Genomic DNA, 16,769 nt, shown 5'->3' with positions numbered 1-16,769 from the left:
TATAATCTACATAAGGTTTTTGCACAAGAACTAACATGCGGGTTGGCAGACTTGGATACCTCTGGACAGAGCCAGGCTAGCTGTTTCCCCCTGTTTCCAGTCTTAATGCTAAGCTACTGTCTCCTAGCTATAGCGTCACATCTACCAGACAGAGACTGTATGAGAATATGTTATCAATCTTCTCATCTAGTCCTCTGCAAGAAAGCATATTACTCAAAATGCTGAACTATTCCTTTAACGACATAGAGTTGATATATACTGTGCTATACAGCTGGTGTGACTACCATGGGTAGAAAACAGGGTGAAAGTTGTGGTTGAAGGATATGTGCGGTGCCTGTGCTGTTGCACTTTACCTGCCGTTGCTGTACCCCTGCCAAGTTGGACTCTTTTTTAAATCAAAATATTGTTATATTATTATTTATCATTCTATCATGTTGATAGGAAAATAAAGACAGCCTTGGTTGACAAAGCTGTGAGATTGTTTTATTTTTCTAACATCTGAGCAAGTGGGTGAATTTTGCATATGTTTGAGCATAATGTGTGTGTGTTTAATGAGTGTGTATGCTTCCATTTTGACCTTGCTGAAGCTAATAGTGTTAGACAAAGGGCATTTAGATATTAGTGATAGACTTGATATGAGCAGCAGCCAATAGCAGAGATACAGCAGGGCTCAGATAGGAAAGTTAATCAGTTACAGACTGGTGGGTCTAGTTGGCAGATAACAAAAGCATTCACAACCACCAGCTCAGCACTGGAACACACACACACACACACACACACACACACACACACACACACACACACACACACACACACACACACACACACATAGTTTATCAGGGCTTCATTTTACCACTCCCTTCATACCTTCCCGTTAAGATTGCTCCAGTGTCCAGTGTTTCAGTCTGTAGGTGAACCGTCATGAGGACACAGTTGCTGCTTGGGGTGACAGCCTTCTGTCTCTGTGTGTTTGTCGTCGCTGACAAACAACCCGACCGACAAGCAGACAAATCATTCCCTGAGAAAGATGGAGTTTTACAGCTGAAGAAAGGAAATTTCAACAGGGCATTGAGAAAATATAAGCAGCTGCTGGTGCACTTCTGTAAGTTACACACAAAGACACACGCAGCTTGAGCTTGACACGTTTGACACATTTATATAGTCTATAAGCATAAAAATGACATCATAAGAGCAACTAAATGATCATCATGTCCTTATTTATATTCACTTAAAGTCTGATCTTTTACGTAAAAGTACCAATACCACACTGTAGAAATTCTTTCTTACAAGTAAAAGTCATGCATTTAAAATAAAAATTAGCATCCAAATATTATTAAAGTAGCATAGGCAAAAGATAGTGATTTTGCAGAATGGCCCATTTCAGAATTATATATTATGTTATTGGATTATAATTATTGGTGCTTTAATGTGTACATCACTTTATTTGTTGCAGCTGGTAAAGGTGGAGCTAATTTTAGTTTATCTACATATATGTTTTGTATACGTATACTGCTGGGTAGAGTTTTATTTATGTGCAGTAATGATACCATAATATATCTAGCCTGTGTTATATTTTGTATTAATCTGAATCTGGAAAATAAAAGTCATCAAATTAAAAAAGTAATCAAATTAATATAGTACGGTAAAAGGTACAATATTTGCATCTGAATTGTAGTGGAGTAGAAGTATTAAGTAGCAGAAAATTAATGTAAAAGTAAAGTACACGTACGTCAAAATTGCACTTAAGTACAGTACTTGACTAAATGTACTTAGTTACTTTCCACCACTGCTTACCGTGTGTATCTGTTTCTGTGTGTAGCTGCTCCTCTGTCCGGAGAAGACCATCGTATCTCAGCAGTGTTCGAAGATACTGCTGCAGAGGTCCAGGGGTCAGAGGTCAAACTGGCCGTGGTTGATGTGGCAAAGGAGAAGGATCTGGCTAAAGAACTCAATGTGACAGGCCTTGCCACAATCAGGCTGTACCTTTCTGGAGATAAAAACAACCCTGTGCCATGTCCTGGTATGTCCAAATAACATATAGTACATCCTTTATACGTACATTAATATCAGCCAAAAATGAATGGAGCTGGAGTTAATAGAAGTAATAGTAGCCCAGTTCTAGACCATAACACATCCATTCAAAAAGCAAATTGCTTAACTTATCCTAAGTGTATACTGCTACTGCAGTCTCAGTGTCAACTTTAAATGACAGTACAGATACAGTTACAGTAGCATACCTCGCACAGAAAAAGGTTAACTAAGAGGCCAGGGTGGAATCAATTTTCTTATCTAAATCTCGGCAAGAAAGTAAATATTTCCAAAAAAATATTTCTTCAAAATTATTTGGGATTGTGATTAAGTTCCTCAGAGCTCGGCGTCCATCTTGACTTGGCTGAAAAGGAGGGCTGGGTCTGCTGCTGACCTCATCGCTGATCTGAGCCAATTAGACGCCTCCGAGGACCTGACGGTGGTTGGATTCTTTAAGGTGAATACCAACTGTTCAATTTTCCAGCTTCTCACTGGTGTTGTGACTGTTATCAATTGTCTGAATAACAGATGTGTGTGTATTTTTGTTTATGTGCGTGTGTAGGAGCTGAACCACGAGTACGTCCAGGTGTTTTATGCTGCAGCCATCGACCTTCCTGATGTTAACTTTGCTGTGACACAGAACAATGAAGTCATCACCAAATACGGTCTTCAACATGATGTTGTACTGCTGTTCAAAAAGGTACTTTAAGTACAACATACACCTACAACAAATGGCTGTATCTGCATCTCTATGCTTTCTTGGTGCTGACTTAATTATTTACATTTCTCGGCATTTTGGATAAAAGAGGTGGGATTTAAATAATTAAACCATCGCATCAAGCTGGTAGAATACATGAATTAATTCATTGGATTTTTATCTGTGTGACTGTCTTTGTGTGTGTGTGTCTATTTGTGTTTGCTGCAGTCTCAGCTCATCCAGGCTTACAAAATGATGCCTCAGACATCTAAAGAGATGCTGATCATTTTTATCACTGTCTACCAGATGGACCCAGTCACTGAGTACACCGGACAGGTAGAATATTAGATGCATGGTACATTTTCACAAACAACCGTATAACTACTCCCAAGTCTGTAAATGTTATGTTTTTTTTTTTTGTTTTTTTTTAAATTTAAACTCACTGAGATTGGTTACTTCCCCATATTAATATATTGAGGAATTTATATAGTCTTTATAATAAGTTTGTGTTTTGGTTTCCAATCAACCGTCTTTTTAGGAGGAAAATCTGAAGGTGAAATACTTTTTCCCTGCACATTAGGCCTAACATTTTACTTGATTTTGTAGATTTTGTTCTCATATTTAAAATCTGCATACTTAATGGTCAACCCATCCTAAAGATATAAACATTAAAATTAAATTAAAGTCATATTTTGAAAAAAGTAATGAAATTGGGTAAATTGAGGAAAAAACACTGACTTTTCTTAACTAGGTCTTTGTTCTTCTCCATTTAAGGGTTAACTTTGAATTATTAAGTAAGTAATCTGTAGTACTCAAAATCGTGGATTTTGCAACTTAAACACTCACTCCCTGTGGGCCTGACAGGTCGATGTTAAAAGCAAATGTTTACAAGTTAGTTGTAATAGACCTTAAAGGTGCACTATGAATTCCTGCATGGTTTCAGCGCGATTTCAATTTTGTCTCCTTGATCCGCTAGCTGCCTGCCCCCTGAATACACTGTGAAAATGCCCGGTCTCGGGAGACAACACAGGGGTCCTAAACGTCAAACAAACACTAGGGGCACAGGCTGTGCACCAAAATACAACAAACCACGTTCCAGCCAATGACCGACAAGATGGTTGGGGGAGGGGGTGGGGGTTAGTGACGGTCAGTTAGTCATGACAGTTACGGAAACATAGGGGGAGGGGCGAGCTTGCTCTGTTTTGTTTGGTATTTACTTGGAACGTCAACAGAAGTGACGTCATGCAGGAGCTCATAGTGCACCTTTAAGCAGCAAAATTTGCAAGTTACAGATGTGGGGTCACTTTTCATCATCATCATCGTCTTTTTAGACCACCGTTGAGAAGTTTCTGGAGACCTTTTTGAATGGCAAACACTTAAAAACAAGACTAGACAAAAATAAAAGAAGAGATATTTTGTTGGCCTTGCTATAAAAAACACTGAAAACATACAGGTAGCTAACAAAGGTAAAAAAGGGACATTTTCCAGGGCAAGTCACTGTATAGCAAAATGCTAAATGCATATTCAGTCACACTGACATAACCTCGTCTTGTTAACGGAGATGTATTAACTGTTAATTAAATGTTATTCTCTCTCTTGCAGACAGCCACTCAGATATTAACATCACCTGTGTTAAACCACGCCCTCCTCTTTGTCAACAAAAGCTCTGCTGGCTTCAAGGAGATCCACTCTGCCTTTAACGGCGCTGCAGAAGCATTCAGGTTGAAGGTAGAAACCAAACAAGTTATTTCAAACAGCAGCATTGAAACACATATTAGAAGATGATGGAGTACTTCACGTCTGCATGTGTGTGTATTCAGATTTTGTTTGTGTGGGTGGACGTGGATGAGCCTCGTAACGGCAGGCTGATGGAGTACTTCCGAGTTCGGAGTTTCGAAGCTCCTCTGATCCGCCTGGTCAACCTGACTGACCATGTCACCTATCACCTGCCCTCTGACACTCTGGATGTACAGACAATAAAATCATTCTGCCAGTCCTACCTAGACGGCAAGGCTAAGGTAACATTCATTCCCATTTACTGTAGTATGTGAGAAGTGACAGGAACTAGAGAAACAACTCATCCCTGATATAAATAATGTGTTTTTGTTGATGTTACAGCCTAAGATGCAGAGTGAGCCGATACCTGAAGGATGGGACAAACAGCCGGTGAAGGAGCTAGTGGGAATTACTCTGGAGAAAGTCGCATTTAACCCCAACAACACTGTTTTTGTCCTGTTCTGTACGTAAATACACTCTTGTATTCTTTAAAGCTGACCCAGTAAGCTTGGATTTTTGGTAATTTGCAGGTAAAAAAAACACTTAGACACTGAAGTTAATACTGCGCTAAATTTGGTTGAAATTTTAACATTAAGGTTACATGTAAACATTGGGTAACACTTTACTTGAAGGTATCTACACAAGAGTGACATGACACTGTCATGACACAGTCATGACACATGAACCCTAACCATAACTTGTCATGACAAAAACCGAATGACACTTACTAAAAGAACCGTTATGTCATAAACGTTTATGACTTGTTTATAATGTTTATGACACGTTCATGACAGTGTCATGTCACTCTTATGTAGATGCCTTCAAGTAAAGTGTAACCAAACATTGTTTGAACAGCAATTTAAAGCTGAAGCAATCAACATTTTATATTAACAAGTTCCCCTCAGCTTTAGAGAGCGTTTGAGCGTCTTTCAGCTCATTGTTTTGATTTTCCAGCCACTTTACTGTTTCAATTCACTGTCATCAACAACAAGTCCTCCAAACCATAAGGTGATAGGTCATTTATTCCTACTCACAGGAGCGTTTTCCATCCTCATATCTAAACAACAGAACGTTCAAAAACGTTCAAAATGCTCCCTGGGTGACACTGTTTTCATAATCTACTGTTTTGCACAGCTTTCCACTCTTTTCCCTTGTACTCGTAAACTATACTTAAAAATCTTTGAAATATGTGAATTTCAGATCTTCCCTACAGTCCGGAGTCCCGTGCTCTGTTTCCACTGTGGGAGGAGCTGGCCGAGGCCCTGAAGGAGCGAGAGGGCGTGGTCGTTGCTCGCATCGATGCCTCAGCTAATGACATCAACATGTCAATGCAGGGCGCCTACCCATCACTCTGCCTGTTTCCTGCCCTATATGCTGAAAGAGTATGGAGCATCTCAATGATTATTTTTGTGTGATAGAATGTTACACATTCCTGTGAGTCATGCGCATAAAAGAAGCAAACTATTGTCAAATGACTGCTGAGAAATGTGGGATTATATGTGTTATCTCTGCTCTGTGGGGGTGAAACTTGACGTAGGCTATATTGTGGTAATAAATGTTCAGTATGTGTGTCTGTGTTCCTGTCAGGTGGTGGTTTACCAAGGGAAGAGGAAGGTGAAGGACTTAGTGAAGTTTTTAGATAAAGAGATGAAGAAAGCCAAAGAATACAGAATTAAGGTAAACGATCGGCTCACTAACATCACTGCAGTGGTTTGAGTGTGTGTGTGTGTGTGTGTGTGTGTGTTTGCATGTGTATGTGAGTGTGAATGTGAGTGTGTGTGAGCAGTCTTTTTTTATCTCTGTTAAAAATAAACTTCTCTTTTTTGTCTCCAGGAGGATGAAGACAGGAGGAAGTACATTGAGGCTGCAAAAGCTGAAGAGGCAAAAAAAGCCAACCAAACCAAAGACGAGCTTTAATGCAGAAACAAAGACAGTAGTGTGCGTGTTTGTGTGTGTCTTGACTGTCCAATCAAATCTGATAAAGTCTTCAGTTAAAAACTTGGAGGTCACAAGACTTTTTATTTATTTAATCAAAAAGGTTTTTGACATGTAACTGTAGACTAACAATAATTATATCGAGCCCGCCCGATACATCCGCATGGTTGTTATCATCGGCTGATTTTATTTTCAGATATATTGTATTTGCTAATATTTTAGCTGATAAGTAGTATAAAAATTGCAGTACAGAAATGTCAAAAATACGTTAGAGGTAATGTAGATACACTGTCTCTGGATTTCACAGTTTGTCCACCAGAGAGCGCTGACAAATGTTTTCTTTAAATGTTCTGCTCAGTGTGCCTACATCTCTTTGTCCATTAAAAAAAAAAAAATAAGATTCTTATCAAGATGTTTGTTGATGTCATGTATCTATGTTTCTGAGAAATCTATGTGATAGTTTGGTTTTTGTTAACAAATCTAACGAAAAGACCAAAAACAACAAGGAGTGCCTGTGTGACATTGCTTTTGAAACAGCCTTTAGATGTCCATTTGGAGAAAATTAAAGAAATTGTAATTAAACAGTCAATTGAATAAATAATCTAGAAAAAAATCACATCAACAGCATAGGCTACTTTTTAAGGGGTTGGGGCTTTATCCCCTAGTTACAGCCCTGCTGCTATGCCATTGGTCAAAACTCTTCACATGTGTAACGTAACAACAAAAACTTAAATGTCTTTTGATCACAATTTTTTGCTTAACATAATTAGTTCCAAAAACATAATTTTGTGAATCAATACCAAACGATTGTATCATCACAATATGGTGCCACTGAGAGTCGATAAATGATAATATAATATCGCCCATCCTTAAATTATTGGCTTGGTATGGGTCATTTAGGTTTGCATAGTCTGTGTTAGGCTATATCTCCTCATTGGACAAAAAAATCCTCTTCATTAGCCTTAAATCTTAAAAAAACAAACAATAGAACAGGAGTGAACACTTAAAGCAATTCACTAAATGTAATTTAAAAACATAATGATAATTGACAGTTAATTCTGCGGTGCAGCTGTGATCTGCTCCTGGTGACGCGGTGTGACTTCACACGGAGGCTGGAGGAGGACGCCGCCGCTCCGCGCAGCTCCCTGACCGTCTCCTCTCGTTCTCTCAGCGGGCGTCAGGCTGCACAAAGCCGGAGGGATGGATCCAGCGCGCCCGTACGGCGCCGGGAAAGCCGGGAGCGTCGCTTTCGATCCGGTCGCCTTCTTCACGCATCCCCGAACCATCCTCAGACTGATGTCGTGGGTAAGTAAGCCTTCTCTGCAATGTGTAGGTTGAATCAATGGACGGGCCTACCTGAGCCCCCCCCCCCCTCTCTCTGTCTCTCTCCATTCACATTGTCTGTGACTCTCGCTCTTTGCTTTTGTGTCTTTTATCCAGCCAGGATTCATACTAAATGAGTGTTTTTTTTTTAAAATTTTTTTATAAAAGGCTCAGCATCTTTGAGTTATATCTCTGTTGTTCAGCTCGGTCTAATGAACAGAAATCATTTCAGTGATGCAGCTTCTGGCTGGAGCTTCAGGACCAGCATCTGATTAACATATGTTTATCTGGAGCCTCTTTGTGTCTACATGTGAACGCTTTGGATTTGAATGCCCCCTAACCAGAATGTAACACCCCTCTGTCTTTCTCCGGTGTGATACTGTGCAGCTGTGAGTCACCATATAGCAGCATGTAATGTTCACTGAGGGAACAATTTCGTTTTAAAGGAGGCATAGGAAGTTAACAGATGCACACAACAAACCCTTTCTTTCTTTCTTTTTTTCTTTCTTTCTTTCTCCAGTGCTCCTTAAAACAAAACAATCCAGTCAAGAGGAAGCATTTAAATAAGAAAAAAACAGATATTATAAATGGGAACACATTAGTTGCCTACAATAAAGAATATGACATGTAGACATTAAAGCGAATCGCTGTACATAGAGATTATTTTCATTATCGATTAATCATGCCGATGATTCTCTCGATTAATTCATTGTTTGGTCTATAAAATGTGAGAAAACAGTAAAAAAAAAAAAAAAAAAAAGCCCATCAAATATGTCCTAAATCCAAAGGTGATGATGATCAAATTGTTTTGTTCAACCAACAATCAGAAACCTAACAATATTCAGCTTACTATCACGTAGGACAAAGAAAAGCAGCAAATACTCACAAGTGAGAGGCAGGAACCAAAAATTTTTTGCATTTTTTGCTTGAAAAATGGCTAAAAAGATGAATCGATTATTAAAATAGTTTTGATAATTTTTCTGTCCATCGACCAATCAATTACTTGACTAGCACACTAAAGATCTGTAAATGAAACATTTATTTTGCATGCTGTTGACAGTCCTTCATTGTCACATATTGTGCAGTAACAGTAAAAGTGACATGTCCATCTCTAGATTGGTGTCCTATTGGCATTCCGTTTTGAAGAGAATTAGGCAAATTTCACATTGTTCAACACTTGCCAATGGAGGTTTATAAGATGGTGTTGGTGATATTTAATAAGACTCGAGATTTCCGATACTGAGACTTCTGCCATTAACCAAATACAACTGAGGTAAATAGAAAAGATAGATTACTGACCAGGAAAGTGATCCACAATTCACTGTTTGGGGATACTTTCATTGTCTGCAAATTTACTTTATTAAAGGGGTGATTGAATGCAAAACCAATTTTACCTTGTCATAGTTGAATAATGACAGTTTAGTGGGTAACTAGGACATACATAGAACCTCAAAATCCCATTGACACCTCTTTCCTTTGCAAATCTCACAATTTGAAACTGCCTCTGAAAACGGGCAAATCTCAACGAGCCAAATGAGGAGGAGCCGTCGAGTTGACGTCAACTCGGCGGCTCCTCCTCATTTGGCTCTAGTCTCTTTCTTTGTCACGCCCAAACATTTACATCTCTGTCACGAAGGGAAGCCCGCGGCGCTCCATACCCGCGCAAAGTCACCGTTTCTGGGTTACTGGACTACAAAATGCCAAGGCACCGATGGAGCTCCAGGACCTGCAGCTAGCCGTGATCTTTACCCATAGGATTGAAGGGACAGTAGCAGCTAACGAAATCCCTAATGTTCACAAAAATGCATTAAATTGAAATCGGACACCATTGTTAGCTTTATAAGACCTTGGGGTATATGTTATATAAGTGGCGTGACGAAATTCAAACTGTACATATACTCTAATTATGCCGAAAGTGAAGCTAACTAGCCGCGATCTGTACACATAGGGTTGAAAGGACAGTAGCAGCTAACGAAATCCCTAGCTAATGTTCACAAAAATGCATTAAATTGAAATCGGACACCATTGTTAGCTTTATAAGACCTTGTGGTAGATGTTATATAAGTGGCGTGACGAAATTCAAACTGTCAATATACTCTAATTATGCGGGTTGGCTCCGCGGAGCCCCGAGCCCCGGTAGTCCAGTAACCGAGAAATGGTGACTTTCACTGGGTATGGAGGTTACCGCTTTCTCGTCAGACTGTGTGGAGCTCCTAGCTAAAGTCCGACACGTCTTACCAAATTTGCAATTAGCCATCAATTTTCGTAAAACAGCCCATATTTGAGCTTTATATAGTTGATTTCTCGCTTAAAAAAGTCTCAGAAGTGAATTTAATAACGAAATAGCCCAACAAACAATGTATAACTTTGCAGTGTCTGAAATATGAGACCTGCTGTCTCATCTCCAATGTGTTTCTATGGTGTTCGCTCAAACCAATCAGCGCGCAGCTCATCTAAATATTCATGAGCATACCATATTTGGAAGAAAAGCTCTTCCAGATAATGCCATATTCACAGGGTAGTTAAGAGCCTAATAAAATAGCATTCGGGCAATTTTCAGCCCAACCAATGTTACATACCCTATTAGGAGACCTTAAGGAACAGTGTAAAATACCCTATATAATCACTTAATCACCCCTTTAAACACTCTACTAAGCCTCAATATAAACTGATATAGAAATAGTGTTAAAATGAACAGTTAACAAACTACTGATAAACGTTTCACAGTTTCAAATGTCAAATGTTTTGGCAGACCATAATAATTCAATTTACAATAATCTAAAACAGAGAAAAAAACAGTACATCATCACAACTGAGAGGCTCTTATACACTTTTGTCTTATTATAACTAGAATAACTTGTTAGTTACTTGTTTTTGTCTAATTTTGGGTAATTTAGAAAAATAAAAGTAGTTGTACATTTGAAAAACTCAACAGCAGTTAGTCTTCTGAAAAATGGTCCATAGTTACTTGGGATAATCCACAGATCCTACTGTGGAGAGTTTTTGAAAATGCTACCTCATTCAGAAGACTGTTTCTAATAGCTGTTGATCGTGATGTCTGTGTCTGTGTGAGGCATGTAGGAGGAATGAGAGGCATTCATACACCAGTGTGAGTTCATTCTCTTCTACCTGTTACAATAATAAACCAGCTCACGTGTCTTTCCCTGCAGGTTTTCTCCATGGTGGTGTTCAGCTGCATCGTGAACGAGGGCTACATCAACATCGGCAGCGAGCGTTTGCTCTGCGTCTTCAACAACAATGCTGATGCTTGTAACTATGGTGTTACCGTGGGCGTGGCCTGTTTCCTTGGCAGCATCTTTTTCCTGATTCTGGACATTTACTTCCCCTCCATCAGCAGCGTCAAGGACAGAAGACGTGCTGTCCTGCTGGACCTCGTCTTCTCTGGTACATTATATACACACAAATACAGTGGTGGAAAGTAACCAACTACATTTACTCAAGTACTGTACTTAAGTACAGTTTTCTGCTCCTTTACACTTGTACTCCACTACAATTCAGAGTCAAATATTGTACTTTTAACTCTATATTTATTTGATAACGTAACCAGTTACTTTGCAGATTCTGAATAATAGTACAACATACAGTATAATCTACAAATTATGTAGAATGTAATATTATAGGTTAAGGTCAGATGTTATTGATCCCTAATTTCACAAGCTGAACCCAACAGATAAAGTTTATACCACAGTTCAAATTACCTCATTAATGCATCAATAATTATAATTCAATAATATAATATGATTCTGAAATGGGTCACTTTGCATAACGAGTACTATTTGGGTCTATAAGAATATCAAAGAAAAAGGAGATAATTCAAGTAAATTATGATTCTTCTAAGAGCTCTTAGAAAAATCTAGTAGAATCAGAAAAAAGCTCTCTTAAGAATATAAAAGATGATGCACATTACCTTTTTTCTTGCCCCACCTATCCCACCGCCAGGTCTTGCTAGCTTCCTGTGGTTCGTTGGCTTCTGTTTTCTGGCCAATCAGTGGCAGGATACCTCTCCAGACGAGCTGCCATTGGCCCAGGGCTCCGACGCCGCTAGAGCCACCATCGCTTTCTGCTTCTTCTCCATCCTGACCTGGGTCTGTATGTTTATACCTGTGTGTTTAAAACCACCACATCTTGGCACAACTGTCTCAGTGTGTGTTTGTGTGTGTGTGTGTGTGTGTGTGTGTGTGTGTGTGTGTGTGTGTTTGTTCATCACCATCATGTTTGTGTGTGTGTATTTCAGGGTTATCAGTGTCTGCAGGCAATGAACAGATTTAAGAGCATTTCCTTCATGGAGGACAAGCAGAGACTCCTGCCAAAGAGCCCTCCCACCCTCTCCCTAGTCTAACACACACACACACACACACACACGTTTATCAGCCCTTCATTTCACCACTCTCTTCATACCTTCCCATCAAGATGCTCAATGCAATGAGCTGTGATCCACTCTTATGTATGACTGTAAACAAAAGCTGCAAAAACTCAGTGTTAGTTTTGAATTACAGACTTACAGATTTTTTGAAAAATGGAAGTGATAAAATCACGTCTCTGTCTGTCTACTATAATCACATGTATTCATGGTCATGATTTTGTGGTGGCCTAAAGGTAAGAGTTTCCTGAGTTTGAGCCACTGACCAGCAGGATAAATGTAGGTGGGGAAAGTGAAAGACTTGCGCGTCATTCATTACAAGCATTAAGGTGCCCTTGAGCAAGGCCCTTAACCCCTAACCGCTCCAGTTGAGCTGCTCAGTAGCCAAGAGGTCAGACGGTGGCAGTTTCCAGGTGTGAAATGTGTGTAACTGTGGAGATGTTTACAGATTGTTCCTGAAAAAGAGCTGCTCTCAGCGAGACTTCCCTGGTTAAAAGTTTTTTAGAAAAAGAATTGCAATGCTAGATAGCATTGCTGTTCACACAGAGGCCGACAGATTTATTATCCATTGACAACTCAATGGAGGCTGTTGAAACAATTTTTACCATCAAACCAATAGCAGCCATTTATCTCACTGTCAGAGGATGAGGAAAGGTTAAGCTGTAATTGTGTCAAGGATTTGCAGCATGTTACAAAAGACTCTTCCAAGTCTGCCAAGTCAGTTTTTCTCCCTATAGTTCTGTAAATTGTTCTGCAATAGATTTATAGTACGTGACAGAGAGCCAAATCAATGTTACTTTCACTTTGGCTCCTGACTCTCAGGGAAAGTCTCCTGATTTTACACAGTAAAGTTGGTTTACTAATCATGAGGTGTTCAACTCAGCCCGTGAAAACAGTTGTATAATGTCAAGTCGAGTTTTAAAGACGAGGGGATATAGCAAGCAGGGAGGTTATAATGCTATAAGATGCTCTAAAGTTGCATTATTGGAAACGGAGGATCCAGCATTTTTGCAGTGTAACCCATACTAAGAAAAGTCAGCATATCTTGGTCTCTTTATTCAAGCCTCCTTTCAATCCTCCTTTTTTTTTGAGTATCAGCACTTCTAACCAAACTGTGCACGTTTCCAGGTTTACGTAACAGCTCTTTTCCACTGCAAGAACTTGCTGAAATGTAATGTAACATGTAAACCTCGTCATGGGTTTTGCTTTTGTTTTCATGTTTCTGTTCACTTTGGGGATGAGAACTCACTTTCGGCACTGCTCAGGAGATTATAATAAATTCCTTTCATGAGTTGCCGTTAGCGCTGTTGTTTGTGATCAAGCTAGCAGATGTGTTCTTACATCACAACAAGGACAACGAACACAACAATATTAACCCCCATGTTACCGCTGAATATTGTATTTAATAGGAAAATCAGTACTTTAACAAAGAACAACAATGGAGAATGGTTTTCAGAAAGAAAGAGCTGGAGTCAGAGATTACCAATGAAAAAATGCACCAGAAGATTTCTTCGAGTCTGGCAGAAATGTGAATGTGACACACAGCCAGACAGTGCAGAGAAAGAAATTAAAGGGATTATACCAAGAGGAGTTAAGGATCACAATGGGTCTGGTAGAGAAATAGCAAAAGTGTGAAGTGATTTGACACACTGGATTCCATTTTGGGCTACTGACCAGCTTGTGTATATCCACACATCCCCGTTTATAAATGCTGTATAAAGTGGACACTGAAGAAACCCAGAACCAAGACCTCACAGGGTTCCTAAAAGTTTAGGTCATGGCAATCCCTAGATTAGCCTACGGGTTGTTCAGGTTTTTAGGGGTCATCTCTAGTTCCCAGGGTCCTCATTGTAAGAGATTGGTAAGAGCTGTCTTTGCAGTTAAATTGCAAAAGAACGTAGGGAGATAGACATTATAAATGCAATTTGAATGGTACAAATCAATTTAGCCACTGTGGGGATACCAATGTCTGAAATGGAATTTCAGGGCGTAGATTTCAAGGAATAAAACATCAGTAGGCTGACCCATAACTGACCCATTGCTGAGAATATAAACCCCTTTGAAAGGTCTCCTTAATGTGTCATATTAAGAGGATATTTAACTGGGAATCACAGGACCCAGCTGGGAACATAGATATGTTCCTGATTTCTAGGCACACAGAAGGAGGGACTGTAGTGATGGCAGACTAAAATATCTCAACAACTATTGGATGGATTTCCATGACACTTTATGCAGACATTCATGGTTTCAAGATGATGAATCCTAATGACTTTGGTGATCCCCTGACTTTTCATCTAATGCCTTCACCAGATGAAATCATTTTCATTTGTCCAATATGTTTGGTCATGCCCAAATACTTGCAAATGTTAGCATGCCAACACACTAAACTACAATTGTGAACCTGGTAATCATTATATATCTGCTTAACATCAGCATGTTGTCATTCTGAGCATGTTAGCACACTGATGTTAGCATTTTGCACAGCTTCACAAGGTGCTAGCCTGGCTGTAGACTCTTATTCTTGCTGTGAAAAGTGCTGTAAAAGCGTCTTTAATGCAAATCAATTTGTAACTAACATCCTCTGCTAATGTGTGTGTGTGTGTGTGTGTGTGTGTGTGTGTTACTAACAGACTGTACTGACGCTGAGCGCACTGCGGCGCTTCTTAACCGGCAGCAACACAAACTTGTTCACATGGCAACACCTGGATCCTCCCCACAGCAATGCTCGAGCTACACCGTACCCCATCGCCAACGGAGCTACCATAGTAACAACCAACCCCTATCAAGCCCCGCCCTTCACTGAAACCCTGGACCCTCAGAAACTTACACAGCAGAGACCCATGGCTCCTGCCTTCTAGGGACAGACAGAGGTGTGAGTTAAACGTTGCTGCATACGACGCGGGCACGGACAACTTTATGCCTCGCTGATTAGTGGCTTTCCATTCTGTCTTGGGATTGGTGGGGTTTGGTCATGTGATGATGTATGATCTATTTTCACCATGGCAACTGCTGGCTCAGCTTAGTTAGTTGTAACTCTCTGTGTCAAGAATAGTGTCTTCTTCTGTTCATGCACACACACATTCACACACACAGATGTCGATGCACGCAAACACAGCTGTACGCACTCCCACCTGGATATATACATGTACACCTGAAAACACAAACACACACACCCTGACTGCATGTTCTTACGGTGAGGTGCAGATTAACTTAGATGTAGATCAGTGATGATGCTCCATCTGATTTATAGAGGGAAACAAGGTCTTTAGTGAAGGAAATATGGAGGACAGAATAGCTGTGTATGTCCGTTTATCTGCTTCTGTTTGCCCTGACAGCCAGTCTGACCAATCATAAGCTGCCCTGCTGGAATGTGACAGCCAATTGGCTAAAATTGAGACAGACAGGCAGCGTGACCAATAGATTGCGAGGAAACAATGAATGGTGGCAGAGATGGGTACATTTTCTTGGCAAGAAAATAAAGGCAGGACAGCTTAATGCATTCTGAATGCTATAGTGTTTCAGTGTGAAATATTCATGTGATTAAATATTTTATTGTTATATGCTGAAGTGGTTAAATGAAATATTAAAAAAAATATCTATCCACCACCACTGTCTAGTCTGCCTTTGTCCACATCTTCTCTAAACAAGTTCCTCTTTGCTTCTTGCAATGGGATAAACTCTTTTTGATGTAATTATATATTGAGACCAAGGAAGTGTTAGGCATATTAATCAACATCTGCTGTAGGATCCTATTTAGAAATGGTACTTGAATTATGTTGAATTAATTAGCAGCAGCAGCGACTCATGTTGAAGACCTCAACAGGGTATATGAAGGATTCCTGAGGTCAAAAGTAACACATTTTCAAGAACTTTTGTAAGATCCTTTCCATAAATTTTCTCATCGCTACCTCGAGTTCTAACCGTTTAAATAAGCAAGAAACTTTAACTTAGTATGTATCTTATTATGTCATAAAAAAGTCAGAGCATAGCATGTCATATAAATGTCATAAAAAAAATCATAGTAAAGTATGTCATTAAAAAGGCCAAAGAGTTATATTTCATAACAAGTCATAGTATAGTATGTTATAAAAAGTCATAGTATAATATGTCAAAAAAAAGTCATAGCATAGTATGTCCAAAAAAAAGTGATAAAAAGTCGTAGTGTAGTATAACAAAAAAAAGTCATAGTGCAGTTTGTCAACATAAGTCGTGAAAAAGTCATAGGTTAGTATGACAAAAAAGTGATTAAAAAAGTCAAAGTATAGTATGTAGAAAAAAGGTCATGGTATAGTATGTCGAAAAAAGTAATAAAAAAAGTCTTAGTATAGTATGTTCAAAAAAGTGATAAAAAGTTGTAATATAGCATATCGAAAAAAACTCATAGTATAGTATAAAAAAAGTCATAGTAGAGTGTGTCGAAAAAGTGATAAAAAGTCATAATATAGTAGGTCATAGTATAGTGTGTCGATAAAAAGTCAGCATAGTGTATTGAAAAAAAGTCATAGTATAGTGTGTCGAAAAAAGTCATAGTAGAGTATGTGGATAAAGTGATAAGAAGTCTTAGCATAGTATGTCGAAAAAGGTCATAGTATAATTTGTCAAAAACGTTATAGCAAAGTATGTTGAAAA

General features: G+C 39.2%; 2 protein-coding genes across 3 annotated transcripts; both read left to right on the top strand.

The window, feature by feature from the left end:
* Positions 1–781: 781 nt before the first annotated feature.
* zgc:136472 (uncharacterized protein LOC678514 homolog) lies at positions 782–6,499 on the top strand. The gene is made up of 11 exons (XM_031302334.2): positions 782–1,102; positions 1,820–2,020; positions 2,361–2,485; positions 2,591–2,728; positions 2,954–3,061; positions 4,328–4,453; positions 4,546–4,743; positions 4,844–4,964; positions 5,702–5,883; positions 6,089–6,178; positions 6,335–6,499. Exons 1-11 carry the CDS (start codon positions 922–924, stop codon positions 6,416–6,418), a joined length of 1,554 nt encoding a protein of 517 aa, XP_031158194.1. The 5' UTR covers positions 782–921; the 3' UTR covers positions 6,419–6,499.
* A 997-nt stretch (positions 6,500–7,496) lies between these two features.
* Positions 7,497–15,755, top strand: LOC116051754 (synaptogyrin-3-like). 2 transcript variants are annotated; one of them, XM_031302335.2, is made up of 4 exons: positions 7,497–7,741; positions 10,930–11,164; positions 11,720–11,865; positions 14,771–15,755. In XM_031302335.2, the coding sequence occupies exons 1-4, from the start codon at positions 7,637–7,639 to the stop codon at positions 14,996–14,998; spliced, it is 714 nt and encodes a 237-aa protein (XP_031158195.1). In that variant the 5' UTR covers positions 7,497–7,636; the 3' UTR covers positions 14,999–15,755. The 2 variants fall into 2 exon arrangements, with proteins under 2 accessions (XP_031158195.1, XP_031158196.1); XM_031302336.2 differs by lacking the exon at positions 14,771–15,755 and adding an exon at positions 12,015–14,755.
* The last annotated feature ends 1,014 nt before the right edge of the window (positions 15,756–16,769 follow it).

Source organism: Sander lucioperca, chromosome 4 (genome assembly GCF_008315115.2).
Source record: "Sander lucioperca isolate FBNREF2018 chromosome 4, SLUC_FBN_1.2, whole genome shotgun sequence".
Lineage (NCBI taxonomy): Eukaryota > Metazoa > Chordata > Actinopteri > Perciformes > Percidae > Sander > Sander lucioperca.
Note: the sequence above shows the minus strand (reverse complement) of the source record. Positions and strands in the feature narration are given on the sequence as shown.